General features: G+C 38.8%; 1 protein-coding gene across 1 annotated transcript; it reads left to right on the top strand.

Moving 5' to 3' along the window:
- Window positions 1-5499: 5499 nt before the first annotated feature.
- On the top strand, window positions 5500-15447 carry LOC137284893 (uncharacterized). Its single transcript, XM_067816923.1, has 8 exons — window positions 5500-5608; window positions 8375-8470; window positions 9655-9753; window positions 10535-10664; window positions 11174-11304; window positions 11725-11861; window positions 12919-13090; window positions 15224-15447. The coding sequence occupies exons 1-8, from the start codon at window positions 5500-5502 to the stop codon at window positions 15445-15447; spliced, it is 1098 nt and encodes a 365-aa protein (XP_067673024.1).
- The last annotated feature ends 509 nt before the right edge of the window (window positions 15448-15956 follow it).

Below are 15956 nucleotides of genomic sequence, written 5' to 3'. Positions count from 1 at the left end.
TGTACTCGCTCTGATTTTGTGTCCAGTCTATATGTCCAAGACACACATGTCCGATCATCATGTTGTATCACTCTCACTCTCTGTTTCCAGGCAAAAAGTAAAACCGTCAGATAGAAATATCAAGTGCATTGATAAATGTGATTTTAAGCAGGACCTTCAAGATTCCCATCTGATCAATGGGACCTTTACTGAGGTCTGTATTCATTGCCTATGATAAGACCCTGTCCAATCGTCTTCATAAATACGCACCAAGCATAGTCAACAACATTCCAGTAAGGTCCAGTGTCTAATGTTTCTCTTAGGACGTTGCCAAAGCAAAAGCCCATCGTCGGTCAATGGAAAGAAATGGTGGAAATCAAACGTTAGAAAGTGACAGACAGCTGTACTACAATTATAACCACATGGAAATCCAAATCTGAATATTGCATTGCTCAAATCAGGAACATGACCTCAGGTAAACCCATGTATGATTCCATGTCCTGTCTTCTTTGAAAGGAGAAGTCTTTTCGTCTCCAACATACTATAAAATATGTCATCTTATGCACAGATTTTCAGCAATTAGTCCGTAGAGTAGATAGCAAATATCTCTCTAGATACTGACAGGTGTGAACTGTCCGAGTCTCGACCAGACAACATTGCAACCTCAGACATACATCTTGACAAATTTGATGTATCCAGTGAGGAAGAGGTAAGGAAACTAAAACCAGCTTTCTGTGTTATGCATCCCATCCCTACCAGATTCATGCTAGAGCTTGTGGATATTCTCCTTTCAGTCATTACACAGACCGTAGACCTCAGCTTGGTCCCAGGACACGTTCCTGAAGGAAGCTACTGAAACCAAGAAACCAAGCTTTGACACTAATCATTTGGCCAACTACAGAGCCGTCTCAAAGCTAGCTGGGAAAGGCTGTGAAGACGCGTCATGCTGCTCATTTAAAAAAACAACAGAACAGTTTATATGATGAATTTCAGTCAGTCACAGCACTGAGACAACTTTACTTTATGTAATGGATACTCTGTTTGGAGCAGGCCTGTGTATTCATCCTTCTTGATTTATCGGCAACGTTCGACACGATACACCACATACAGCCTCTTTATTATTTACGACACCTTTTCGTATTACGCGGCTATGTTCTAAGACGGCTTTACTCATATCTATCAGAACAATCCAAAATATTAGATCTCAGACATGCAATGTTTCATGTGGTGTCCCAAAAGGTTTCATGTTGGGACCAATCATATTCACTCTCTACACCAGCAGTCTTGAGGAACGTAATACTCAGCACAACATCTTACAACATTGTTATGCTCATGATACTCAACTTAAAAAGCTTAATTTTAATGAAGCAAAATAACACGTTGCAGAAGTTGAAGTGTGTAGGACAATGTGAAGACATGGATAACCGCAGGTAAAGTCAAACCAAACGATAACGAAACAGATATTCTCATGGCTTTTTCACCTGTCAATCTCTGGAGTCAAAACCTGGGTGTCTTGATAGACATTGTAACTTATGTAAAAAATGTTATCATCACATAAGGAATATCTTGAGCATACGCCGTCTATAAACAACTGACACAACACATCATCTTGTAATATCTATGGCGTTGTCCCGATTGGACTACTGTAACAGTTTGCTTGGGAATACATGAAGAAAGACCAGCTTTCCAGGTTGCAAGAAGTCCAAATTGCAGCTGCCAGATTGATCTGCAGATCCTCAAAGCACAGCCACATCTGCCCAATCTCCACGCGTATGCACCGATGACCAAACCCAGCTTGGATGGAATATGAGATACTTAGCATGACTTACAGATGTATTAGCAATGTAGTCTCATCACATCTCGTTAGTCTTGTAAGAGAGTACGTTTCAACCAAGACTCTCAGATTAGTCAATCAGTCGCTGCTAATCGTCTGAAGACATATAGACACCGATGTTTTTCCATTTTTACAGCCAACATCTGGAACAATCAGTTTATGTCTCTCAGAGAATCCCCCTCAATTGCCAGATTCCTGTATAACTTTAAAACTTTCCTGGTCAAGAAGCACTATGACCTCTAAATGAACTCCTGTTGTAAATATGCATATATGTCAGCGCCATGAGCCACCACTTGGTGACTGGATATAGGGCGCTATTCTATTTGGCGGATGTTTTTTTTCTTTCCACAGCTCTGCAAACCAGTTGGATTCGTCGATTTTCTTGAGTTCTTTAAATATTGTGGACGTAAATTGCCATAGGATGGCTTGTGATAATATGACACCATGTATGTTCAGGGATTTACACATCTTCAAAACAGACCCGTGTGAAAAGGGATTTTGCATGGTTTAGTGTAGATTAAAACGTCATGAAGCAGTCTGTCATTTTCGATTTTGTTGAGCTTTAGGAAGTAACGAAAGCATTCTAGTATCATGAATAGTTAGGCATGAATACCAGCCCATTTCACTTCTCGCTGTGCAGTTGGACTCTGAACGCTGAACACCAAGTAAGAGCTTACACACTTTATTCTGGATGGTGTTTATGTCAGTGTGGCCATACAATCCCCAGATCGGTGCTCCGTATGGTAAAGCGGTTGAACCATCGCTTCGTACAGTTTGGTAAAATACGTTGTACGACATGTCTCCACACTTGTAAAACATAGTTTGATATAAGAAGAGATGAAGAACGTCCAGCACTCTTGGCGATTTCACGAATAGTTTACTTCATATTCAGATGTTCTTCAATCCATAGACCTAGGTATTTTTGAAACATTTGCATAGTCTAAGTGTTTATCATCACACGAGATGTATTCCTGAAGTTAACAACTTTCATTTTCTTTTGCTTGATTTTCAAGTGCCATTTCGCATACCAGTCTGATACAACGTTCAATATAGGTTATAGTTTGTCCTGTGATGGGGCGGGGCTAGGAGTACCACGTCATCAGCGTAGAATAATAGAGAAACACATACATTGCCCATCATCACACCGTCTCCCAAATTGTTAACGTCTATAGCTGAATCATTAATATATAGTTCAAACAAAGCTTGAAACATCAAACATCCTTGCTTAACTCCCTTTGGCACATGGGAAAACGGGGTCTGAAATTCGACCGATTAGCGCAGAACCACTCAAACATGATTCGAAAAATCGGCACTACTGACTGTTTAAAATTCGACGGATTAGGCAGCAATCTAAACCTAAATGATGATTTATACCTGACGTGCAGCATACGATTTGTGGACGTCGTTACAAATAAAGATAGCTAATTTTACTTCATCAAACTGCTTTTCACGTCCATTGTATTGCACACCATACCGGTTGCATACTGACAAACACAATATATTAATATTAATATCAACTCAGATGGTGATCAAAGTCAGATGCGTCAGTGGCACTAGCATCTATGGCCAATTCAAAATTCTGAACAGCTAACATGAAAGCAAGAGTGTTTTGAAGCAGCAGTATGATATGACTAATGTTTGTCCAGTCCCAGTCTCAGCTGATCACTGTCTGATGCATCTCCCTGCAACAGAGCAGTTCTCGCATCAGTGACAGTAACATCTGTTGAGAGTTCAATAGTTTTTTCAAAATCGTGTATGTGGGCAATAGGAAACAGGAACGCCCTTAGTTTTCCCAATAGCTGGTTGCTATTTGCTGTCCAAAGTAAACTGTAGTTTTACCAAGCCTATGAGTGAAAGCCTATGAGGCTGAAAGAAGTGACAGACTTTACGGCAGTAACTAGTCAGTCCAAGAATTGTGATAATTTCAACGGAAACCTCTTCAAGTGCTCCTCCCATTTCACATAATGAGTGACAATATCATCGATGCAGACGATAACCCCCTTCTTTATTGCCACGTATGTGGCTAATGAGGCGCTGCAAAGTTGCTGGTGCCCAAATGGCATGAGTATGTGTTGAGAAAATCCATCTGGAGTCCTCAAAAACTGTAACCTACTTGGCACGCCGTGAAAGAGGATTCAGCCTTCACAGGATCATACTTGCTGACATACTTGACTTGATCGAATCTGTCGTTGCAGCCATTGATTCGAGGTTATGGGAAAAAATTTGACACATTTCACTTGAGTGAAATTGAGTGGTTCAATGAACACCAGTCACTTTGAATTGGTTCACTTTGGTTCAATGCTATTATTGTCCAGAATATATGGGATGTCCTGTTTCAAGACATCGGTATTGCTTGGATTCATCCAGTGGTCATGTGTCACAGGCACAGGGTCACCTACATCTACAAACATCTTGACACACCTACTCTGTATGGCCAGGTAACAGCGAAGCCTTCAGAAATGTGTAGCTCCTTGGTAGCATTGTTAGTAAAACCGTCAATATTCAGGAACATCGGTCATCTATCGCAGTATGGTGCATTACCTGTAAGGAGCAACCGTGGTCATACCTCATATTGTCATAATGCGTCTATTTATATTGACATGACAAAGTTTTGTGTTTCTTCGATGGCCTGGTGTTAGTTCAAATTAAGATCAGTCACTTTCGTGTTAATAGCATATGGCCCGTCGGGTCTAGCACATAATGGTTGACCTTAGACTGGTAAAACACAAACACTTGGACTGAAATTGAGATTTCCTTTAACAATGTATTTTCCACTGAGAATCTTTCTAATTATCCTTATCAATTTCACGACCTCCTGAGAGCCTGGTCCATATGGTAAAACGTAGTCCAACTAATACCAATTCATTGAAGAGCTACCATTAAGCCATTGCTCCTTCAAGTGACAAAAAGCATCACGGACAGTATGACCAAAGACTGGACATTGAAATTGTAGGACGCCTGAACTGACTGACTCACGGAAGATCGGTTCACTGGCACTGAAAGAGAATATCTACTTACCAATGATTACTATACTTGGTGCTTGGAAGTTGATCATCTGAACACTATCAAATTATGCTGAAGTAGTGTGTATGTCGTCGAGATGTGGATTCCTAAGCAAACTGGTGTTGGCAAGGTTTACCAGAGAATAGTGGGATATTGGGCCAAGCCATCTCAACGCAAATGGAAACTTCTAAGCGGATGTCAAAACTGCGAAGACAATGATGACAAAATGCAACCTTTGCTCAAGTATAAAATCCATATTTTGTTCTCTGTAAGGCAACCTATTTCTTCCAAGAAGGGACGCGCGTGCACAGGTGAAATTTAAAGGGAAAAAAGAGTACAATAGAGTACAACATGGGTGCCAAGGACTAGCCTCTGTTGAATATTGGAGACACTGTATGTCTGAAACCGTACGTATTAACGCAGAAGTGAAAAGTCACCTTGGTCCAAAGCTTCGAGTGAGACCATTATTTACGTATTTCGTTTACAATACTAAATTTAGAAAAATTCGAATGAATCTATGCAACGTTGTATAACAAGTATAAAGTAACATGTTGTCGAAAATGTGTGAAATTGTGCCTTTAACTTTACATTAGAAGACACCGGCCTTTGCTTTTTGTTTCAGAAACATTCAGCGAAGCATACATACAAGATATAATGCGCTCAACATTGAATGTTTCAGCAGAATGGACACCAGGTGTACGGGCGTCTTCGAAGACCAGTATTCCAGATCCGTCGGCACCATCGTCAGGGCTCAATCTCATTACTTTTACGACACAGTGCGTCAGATTATAGGTATTAGTACAAATTACATCTGTTATTATCACTACCATATCATATTTTACATAGCCCATGTTCAAAGTGTACAATGAAGCGTGAACAATTAGTCTTAGTGCAATGACTTAAGTGATGGTTGAAACAGTCAATCACACCCTAAAAAGCTGGAATATACACATGTGCCGCAAGTGGTCACAGAGCATTTCATGTAAAGACTGTCATACCCACGTGCTATGAAAGGCAACAATTACGTTGGGGGGTATAATTTCACAATTGCAGTTTGTGCAATACAGTTTTGTGAATTGATTTGAAAGTCTATAGTACTGGTCACATGGTAAGACGTGGGAAATGCGCGATTACTTACATGCATACATGCTTCAGGGGTGTCAACGTGAACAGTAACCATGTGATTATTGGTACGCTTGTGAGGAAGCATATAGTTTCAGTGAAGTGAAAGATGGTCCAAGATCGAGAAGACTAATGGAGTTGATCAAGTCCTACGTTGTCTGCCAAGATGCAATCCCATGGCCCGTCCCGAAATCTGCAGTGTCAATGCTTTTCTTGCATATGACAATGACATTATAAAACTCAACCTCAAATAAAGTTCGGCAAATTTCCCATACATTCCGAAATCAATATGAATTTTCAAATATTGTTATTATTAATGGCCGGCATCTTGGACAGATTACATTATTTTTCATGTAGTGCAGTGTACCCGCATTTATTGTGAAGTTCCAATCTCGTCGAGCAGCCCATTAGATTTTGATATTATAACAAACGACATTTTGTAAATGTAGACGTAAACATAATCTTCATTGTTGTAAAAGAAATTGACAGGAACATTTAGTAATTATTTTGGACACGTTATTAAAGATGATGATGATGATATAGTTTTATATCCGGCTATACTCCATATACTCACGTGTCCTCACGTGTTCAAATGTCATATTTTTCACAGAAAAAAGGTCCATAGTCGTGATGTAGAAGAGTCAAATGAAGGAGAGAGTTTTATGTTTCGAGGCAGACTGTTCCAGAGTTTTGGAGCATATACACAGAATGGCGTATCGCCACACCCTGTGATGTTGTACTGATTAAATGAGAGAAGGTGGAGGTTATGTGAGCGTAGTGAACGTAGGGACTGTTGGTGATTGTGCAGGTAGGATAGATGTGCTGGAGCCAATTCATAGTAGCACTTGGACATCAGACACAGAACTTTGAATTTCAGTCAGGCTTCTAGAGGAAGCCAGTGTAGTGATTGTAGAGCTGGTGTAATGGTCGAGAATTTGGACACTCTTGACAGCAAATGTGCTGTAGTGTTCTGTACTTTCTGGAGTCTTTGTTGTAAGGTTTTCTTGATTCCAAGGAGGAGGCTATTGGCAAGCCGTGTAAGGACAAGGGAGTGAACCAAGGTTTTATTGCTTCAAGTATATGAATCTCAGGCATCTCAAGCTTGTCCTGCAGAGACTACCTGCTTGTTCATGATGAGGTGTGAGTCGAAATAGTAGGGATGACTATTGAGGGGTAAACAGCTATTCCGATAGCGACAACTTTTGCAACATACTATTGCGATAGCGATAGTCTATTGTAACAGTACTCAGACTGATGCATCTCAGTTGCAGTTGTTTTGCAATAGTACTTCTCTCCTTGACCTGTCTCGTTTAAAATTATTTCCCAAATGAGGGCATGGTTTATATGACATAAACACAAGCTGAAAAAGTTTCAGTCTCTTTTAATAACTGACATGAAACTTGGAACAGATCAAGTAAACGGTTAACAAATAAACTCAATGAAGCTGCACGTCTGCACCCAAACATCCTTTATTTTGCGATGAATATATTTCAACAGAAGTCATTTGCTAAGCTATCAAAAGTCACACATACGACGCATTGATAGTTTTTCGTTCCCACCATCGAAGTAATTGCTATTAGAGACTCAACAACTGTATAAATTGATATATCGTTACAGCCCTACCAAACAGACACCAAGACTCTTTATTTTGACGCTTGCACCAGTATCAGTATAGACGTCTTTCCGTCATGAAGTTTTATTTTACTACCAGTCATCCAAGCCTAAAATTCGATGTACACGCTAATGTGCCATTCAAACTTATGTTGGGCATCATCAGCAAAAGACTTGCGTTGCATTCTATGGTGATTCGTCATATGAGCAAGATGAGTTTGGATTATTCGGATCTTCTGTAATTGTCTTTAGGAGTGGTCGGATGAAAGAATTTGTGAAGACATCAGGTGCCTTGCTTTGAATATTAGTCCATAATCATTGATATGATTGGTAAGAAAATGTCCAAGTCTTCACACAAAACAGTGGTGGGATTTGGATCCTCAGAGCATGCAGTTTTCTTGGATGATTTTATATAATGATTTTAGTGCTCATATGACATCCTGTAAAGATTGAGTGAGTGATATTGCTTTACGCCTCTTTTAGCTATATTCCAGCAACATCAGGGGGGCGACGCCAGAAATGGGCTTCATACATTGTGCCCATGTTGGGAAGCGAAATATGATCTTCGGCGTGAGGAGACACCCCCTCCCACCTCTTACCCTCATCCCATGAAGAAACTCGTCTTTGTGTTTCTTGTGGGAAAGGGTTGATCCTGAAGTAAGCGGTCATTTAAGTGTTGACTGGCTACTCCTTTAAATGCTAGTTGAGAAAATGAAGATCATTAACGCAGCGCCCCGACAGGACACATTAAGCATTTTTCGAGAATGTCTTTAATAATATAACATACAACTAAATGTACTATGACAATGTTTTCTATCATTACAGGCACTTCAGTCATTCCGAGGAACGAGACCTTTACAGTTGGTGACTATGGATGTCACGACGGATCTTCGTCCAAGGATATTGTGGAACATCTGCTAGGTAAATGCATCTATTGACAAGTTAGTGACTATGGCATTAGGCAGCTTAGAACTATTTCCTGGGAACTTGGTACACCTGAAACGTTTTTCATATTTTGTGCCTATGAGGAAACAATCATCATTCAATGGGTTACCCACACGCCTGTTATTTACAACTTGAATTCTCGAGATGATCTATTCTGATTTTTTTATGTAGTCCCTTCTTATCAACGGAAACGCACCCTTCACTTTTTAGAAAAAAACACCAGTACAAACAGAGTCAAACTTTGCCAGGGAAGCAAGCATTTTTTTCTTAAAATTGCTAAATAGTAAAAAGGAGAGCCTCAGTCCCAGGTTGTTACATGCAGCAGCCTCGAATGTGAAGACTGGAGGTTTTTAAGGTTTGAATGTCACCACCCTCTCTTTTCAGAATTAGTCCAAAACGGTTTCAGGGAAATCGTGTAGAATAAAAAAATTACAAAACATAGCAAATAGCAACAGGTACCATTGTTTGATATATCTCTCAAGTTTTGATGAAAGATATTGAACGGTTTTCGAGTTATCCTCCAGAAACTACACCTATGTCCTCCATTTAACACAGTGAATGAAATCCTGTCTGAATGCGTGTTTAGGGATTAATTAAGTAATCGTATATATGGTTCTTTGGAGTACATTAATTAATTAAACATTGGTTATATGGGTTAACGTTATCTCCCAACTGACAGGCACACTGTTGACAAACAGTCGACTGAGTATATATTTCACTACAGTTTTATTTAGTAGGAACTTTAGTTTAATGTCTGTTTGACAATGTGTTCAACAATTATGTTGATGTTAGCTTCCGTTGGACGACTTGACCATCAGTGGGTCGAGTAGGTTTTGCTCAATGCTGTACATTCTGAAATGCATTCAGTCAAATCTGACAAACTGTTGTTCATAATATAGAACATACACGCTGTCTTCTGGCACATTGTTGTGTACACCCCGTAGACTGTGAATGTAACGACATTTACAGAATACATGATAGTCATGAAAACGTGTATCTTAATGGAGGAACCTGTGACCTACTTTTGATCAGTTACAAGCAGTTTTTATTTTGACAAGAAGTTATTAAGAATATCTAAAATTGATAAAAGAAGGAAACAAGTTCTACTCACGATTAAATAATACGTTCCATATTGTTTCTTTGTATATCTGTCATTGCAGGCGCCCTTAGGAAGCTTCATGGCGAAGACATCACTGTTCACATAATCTACGAAGATGGTATCAATAATGACTACAATGCCTTGGTTAAGAATGTCAGCAGTAGGTGACTTTATTCCACACAATTACACCATCAATAAGGTACTTACAAGTCGGAAATACAACCAAAAGTATTTATTACAAATATGGATTTAAAGATAAAATACACATTTTCATTGGCGGTGAGTCCAGACATCTTATACTGTTTTTTTATCATTCTAGTGAATTCATCTTCGCGGGCTCACAAATGTATGTCTCTCCTCTCCCAAACCTGTTGATGTTTTACACATACATATGACATTGTGTTAAAGTACAGATCATTCATACCTTAGAATATGAAATATATACGATAAGAAAGACACACGAAACCTCCACAATTCATCATGAGTCACCTGTATAACAACTCTTGTCTTCTGTACTACATCGGAAGAAGGTTTTTGGCAAAAGTGCAAGGAGCATCGGTGTATTGAAAAATAGAACATTTGCACGATCCGAAAGAAATTTCCTCATAATGGATAATCCAGAACCAATAAGTATTCTGTCCGATATTTGTCAAATGGACCACAGCGAAATACTGTATAAATACTCAAAACACGTATTCACATATACAACATCTGTAAGGTTATGTGTTTGTAATAGGTACAAATTGCTTCATGTATTTATTGATATACTTGAGGATTGCATTATGTAATGTAGAGAGTAATTATTTTCATAACAATGGAAATGAAAGCTGTGAATGTTCAGACTCTCCTGTTGACTGTTGACTGCTATATTAGTGAAGTCTTTAAAAGATCATTATAGATCATGTAAGGTGTGCCGTGACCCACTTCTCTGTCTGTCAAAGGAAATGGGAGAGAGTCTGGAAACCAAAAGGTCTTCGTCTCCATGTGCCCCACCAGCTTCTATAGGCAGTGCCTTCCTGATGATACCTTCAACATCGTCTTATGTTTTTGGTCTGCCCACTTTCTGCCAAGGTGAGAGAAGCATCGTTTAACCTTGACTATTGGAATCACTTGATTCAAAACATATTCACCTCTTTGCACATGTCGTCCCATGTTGTGTTTATTCCTAATTTACAGGTGGTCAGACAGTACATTATCATATGATACAGCAAAATCTGAGGATAACCGTGAAGCATACATCACTGTTTACATTGATTCCGTTTCTCATGTATCGAAATTGAATTGATAACCTTTTTTCAGAATATCCTGCTTTCAAAACTAAATTTATGTGACCTACACATGATATGGCAAATTCTCCAAGCTGTCGCTGTACAACAATCAGCTGAGGTAACGAGCATAACCATTGCATACCAATTTCTGCTCATTTCATAATTATGGTATCAGCGATCTATACAGACCCAAATCCCACATTGGCCAGTCCAAATAGGGTGTATTCTTTTCACATACACATATGACTGGCCATTTCTGCAATGTCAAAATAATACAGTAATATTTATGAAGACACTCTGATTTACTTACAGGGCTGTGTCTTATAAAGATTCGTTGAGTAAGTTTCCCGACGGCTCACGTTCTGAATGCGATGCTGTTGCTGATTTGGCATCTGAAGCATGGCAAAGATTTCTCCTCATCAGAGCAAATGAAATCAAAAGTGGTAAATATATCACCATAGAACAGTGCAATAGTGGTGAATATATCGTCATAGAACAAGGCAAACCCTTGGCTGTCCTCAGAAACAAATTCAGGTAGTTGAGTATATCCGTCCTACGTCAAATTTGAAAATATCGCATAGCATACAGAATTACAGGGTTTGTGGCCGTGAATTGTGTAGCATATGCGAAATAGCTTGTAATGTTACGTTCCTTGAAAGCTTCGTGAAAGAGTCAAACTTGATAAGATTTCAAAGGCTGGGAAAATGCTGAAACCAAAAGGTGGAGCTCGGCACAAATCAAAACTGAATATCAGATTGTTGAAGTGATCTCTCCTACCATGCAATCATGTAAGTATCTGTTATAACTCTACAATCACATCCGTGGTGCATAAACATAGATTATATTGAAATGCTTTCTCTTAGGTGGATGCATGTTGCTGGTTGTTCCTGCTGAAGATACAGAAAGGAGGTATGGAGAAAGCAGTGTTCATTTACAAAAGCTGTGGGTAGCTATGACGACAGTCTGGAGATTGTTAAGGGACATGCAGCACGTGACACAGGTACGGTAAGATGTTGAACTTCGGTGTCCATAACTTTGATTTACATTACATTCTAAGAGAATATGTACAACCTACACATCACGTTTTTGTAATCTACAACTGGCAATGAGCTTAAGATCATCACGTCAATTCTGATTCACATCTGTTGAAGTGGTCAAAAACAACATTGCTTCGGAGAAATGTTTGTGATCAAATGTGTTCGTTGTCACGTGCCACTGAAAGACAAGAAACATCACGTGACCAATGATCCAATTATCAATGATAATCTTCAAAATGAAACGTCAGCGTCTCTCGAACACACAGTGATTTTCTTGGCTACACCTCAAAATAACTGTCAGCAGTGAGTATGTATTCTTTGACATGGGAGGAGAATTCCATTGTTGCAATGTTAAGAAGCCGCTCTCTAGTCATATGCATGTATATGTAAGTCACCTTGCATACAGTACGTTCACTTTGAGGTACCGTATGGACAACCTGATTGTTACAGTGCCTGATATTTCATGGATATCATCAATATGTTATTGTTGCTGTTAGCATACTATGTCATGTGACGCTTGCACGACATGGGAATTTCCCATTCCTCGAGATTGTTGTGATGTGATCGAAAAACTGACGTTCGTGGACGTAATGGATGTCAGATTTTGTTTCCTAAATGTTAAGCTGTTAGAATCGGAGTTATAAGTTGTCATCATCAACCCATGTTAGTCCTAACAAAGTGAACCAACGGGTTCATCGGCTTAATGCATCTGAACATATCCCTGATGCATAGATGATCAGGCTGTCAATCACTGGATTATCTTGTCCAGACTTGATTATTTACACTCCGCCGTCACACAGCTGAAATAGTCAGCTGTCCGAATGTGAGGCTATTTAAAAAAGAAGAAGCGTTCACACGATTTGTATGTAAATGTACTTTTTAAGCCAAATAAGAGACATATTTGAATGAAACCTCGGGGATTATTAGGGGTTTATTCCAGAATTTGATAATCTGAAACATGTTCACCTTTTTGCAGTACAGTTGGTCCCTCGTTATAGGTAAATATCTTCTTTCATTCAGCGTGAGTACGAGGCAGCCAACTATTCGGGATACTATAGAAGTGAAGATGAACTACGAGCTCCATTCCTTGATGAAGATTCCCCGGTTGTGAAGGCGGGGCTGCGTATCGAGTCTCTACTAATCCAACATGAACGTATACACATCATGTCACAGAGGCGAAAGGAAGAAACAGGTAAGAGGTCTCCTTGTACACGACATGGTAAACCTTTGGTGAATGGCACCATCTTGCAAAGTTGTATTCCTTTAGTCAGTTTCCACCGGTCGTCGATAGGAATCCAAGAATTACTACGATTTTAATCGGGAATTGATCGACATCGTTTCAGACATTGATCACCCTCTGCGCCCTGTGTCATTTTGGATCCCACTAACGATTTCGTATATGTCGGGAGCCATTTTCCAAGAATTCAATGTAGTGTTAAAACAAGCACCTGAATTCTGTATCGATTTTCGATCTTTCTTGCCTAAACATACGTTTAACCACAGGGGCAGTCAGTTCGTATAAAATGGTCAAATTGCCAAGTTTTATAAGGAATCAGATAATTCCTTAGTTATACATCAGCTCTGAAACACACATAACATTCTTAGAAACATTTACACATTTCATAATGTTTTGCATAGGTATCACAATTAGTTTATCACAATTAATTTTTGTAGTCTAACATTTACACATGTAAATTAAACGACATCATGAATTCTCAAGGGGAATTATAATCACATGAAATTATATGCATGATGTTGGTTGTGCAACCAAAAGATATGTCATTGCCAAATTACACATTGCCAAATAACACGCTAAATAATGTTAAAATTAAACAATATGTACTGCGTCGGACAATAAAATTCACAATTAACATGACATGCAACAGGTAACTATTTGGCAACCTTCCACGGCTATCCGAAAGGTGTGCACAATTTACCAATTTTAGCTAGTTCAAAGCATTACCGTATGTATCAAATAACCAAGTGATATTTAAAATACAAGTGATTTAATAAAGTTACAAATACACTGGAACATTGTTTCGTGTTAAAGTAATTAACTGACCTGTTTGATGTTGTTTACCGATCAGTGGACCGTGTTCCCTTGTTACTATGCTGTGCTATACTGAAGTTTTATTACAGGTGTACCTAGATCGGTGCATGGGAATTATGGGAATTATGGGAATTTGAAATTAGACAATTGGAGTCTTTGAATTAGGGTCACGTGATAAACAGTGATCCAGAATGAGACCATAATCTTGATACAGCACTTTTCTGAAACATAAACATAGCATGAACGTTTCAGATAAATGAATCCATGGAGGTAGGACAAGTACTGTAGTACCCACGGTCCCCAGTATGGTGATCTACCTTGTGTTGTTGGCGATCTATAGTCCCTTTTAACATTGTATCGTCCTCTATAGTTAAACACCATTGTTTACAAGTGTTTACGATTTAATAGTTAATCATTATAATTCTATACCTTCTTTTAGTCACTGCATGGTTGAAACATTGCCATGTGATTTAAAATCTTAACTCACTCAGATGAATGAAATACTTGACAAACATATCCAAACGTCAATACAATTGACATACGCATAAAACAACCAACTTTAGAACACTACCACTAACCTTCAGTATTTTACTTGCCATTATATAATTGTTTATTCTTATTTTTCTTGTAAAAAATAAAACACTATTAAACTATTTTTTATAAGTTATTTATAAATTAAATAGTTTTAAGCAAACAAACCATAGTGTCCTAAGAAGGACATGTAAAGTGTCACTGTACATAATGTAGTTCATGTACTAAAATTATACAGCATAAATAAATACATTTTCATACAAGCATATGTTACATATGCCTCCATTGTTACCATATGTTACATATGCCTCCACAATATCGAATTCACCATAAGTATGTGTTGATATATGCGATGATACATGTTCACGGAAAGGAGAACACATCATACCAGTGACCCCCGTATCAGCTCGTGTGATCTTGAATAAGTGGATTCGTATTTCACAGCGTGTCTGAGTCTTAAAGGTATGGAAGGATTGACAACCCGAGAAACTATTTCATGGGAAACCGGATTCGAACCCATGAGTATAAGTTCCTATATCACATAAGAGCGCTACATGTCATCGGCACCCTGTTCTCAATGAAAAGCTCCCCTCGGTGCCTGAACAGATCCTAAAGATCTCTTTATACATTTACTAATACTTTAGTTGCTCGATGTTCTGGTAATTAAATGCGACTATAGCTGAATCGGGCGCTTTTGTATGTGATGTCCTCTTTTTGTCTCATAAGTGAGTGCTTTTGTTCCAGGGAACACAGAAAATCTGACGAGTTCCATTCCGAAGTTCGTCTCTGCAGTTCGGTCCTGGACGGAATACATGTTCAGGCAGGCTCTGTCCAGTAGATCGTCCGAGTCCAGACGTGACCTGATCAACTCATTCTATGACCTGCTGGTTGAATACATCAAGCAACAGGACATGTACACTTCTGGGTGGGATAACATCATCGCATATATCGTCATCATGAAGAAGTAGAGGAGAAGAATGTAGACAGAGTGGTCACCTGGGACGTACATCATACATAACTGAACATTTGAAACGACTTTCTTTGTTAACTGTACAAGAAGTCATCTACATGCGCTACACACTAGCTGTGCTACACTCTGTCTGTTATACTGGAACATGTCATTACAAAATATTTTGAAGATAGACAGAATATTTAGTTACCACCTCCCTTGTGGAGACTACACGTGAGGTACAGAGAATACAACTCAGACATTTAACTGTCGGACACTCTCTATTTTGTAGAACACTTATTCAGCGTAGTTTACTTCGTAATATCAAGCTCTGCTGTTGGAGACCGTGTACATCTAAAATAAATTAGATTTTAAATACACAAGCAGAAATTAAAGTACCAATATTCACCACTTCGACAATATTTCAGAACCGCAAATTGTCAGAAAGGGGTGAGTGAGTTAATATTTAACGTCACATCGGCAATATCTCAGCCATATCGTGACGAGAACATTTAATACTGAAATGAA

The sequence above is a fragment of the Haliotis asinina genome, chromosome 5, assembly GCF_037392515.1.
Source record: "Haliotis asinina isolate JCU_RB_2024 chromosome 5, JCU_Hal_asi_v2, whole genome shotgun sequence".
Classification (NCBI taxonomy): domain Eukaryota; kingdom Metazoa; phylum Mollusca; class Gastropoda; order Lepetellida; family Haliotidae; genus Haliotis; species Haliotis asinina.
Note: the sequence above shows the minus strand (reverse complement) of the source record. Positions and strands in the feature narration are given on the sequence as shown.

Excerpts from the sequence above, each read along its gene's own strand:
- LOC137284893 (XM_067816923.1), top strand. The coding sequence starts at position 5,500 with ATGGACACCAGGTGTACGGGCGTCTTCGAAGACCAGTATTCCAGATCC. Across the intron at positions 8,471-9,654 it reads TATTGTGGAACATCTGCTAG|GCGCCCTTAGGAAGCTTCAT; the intron begins GTAAATGCATCT and ends CTGTCATTGCAG. Across the intron at positions 11,862-12,918 it reads ACATGCAGCACGTGACACAG|CGTGAGTACGAGGCAGCCAA; the intron begins GTACGGTAAGAT and ends TCTTTCATTCAG.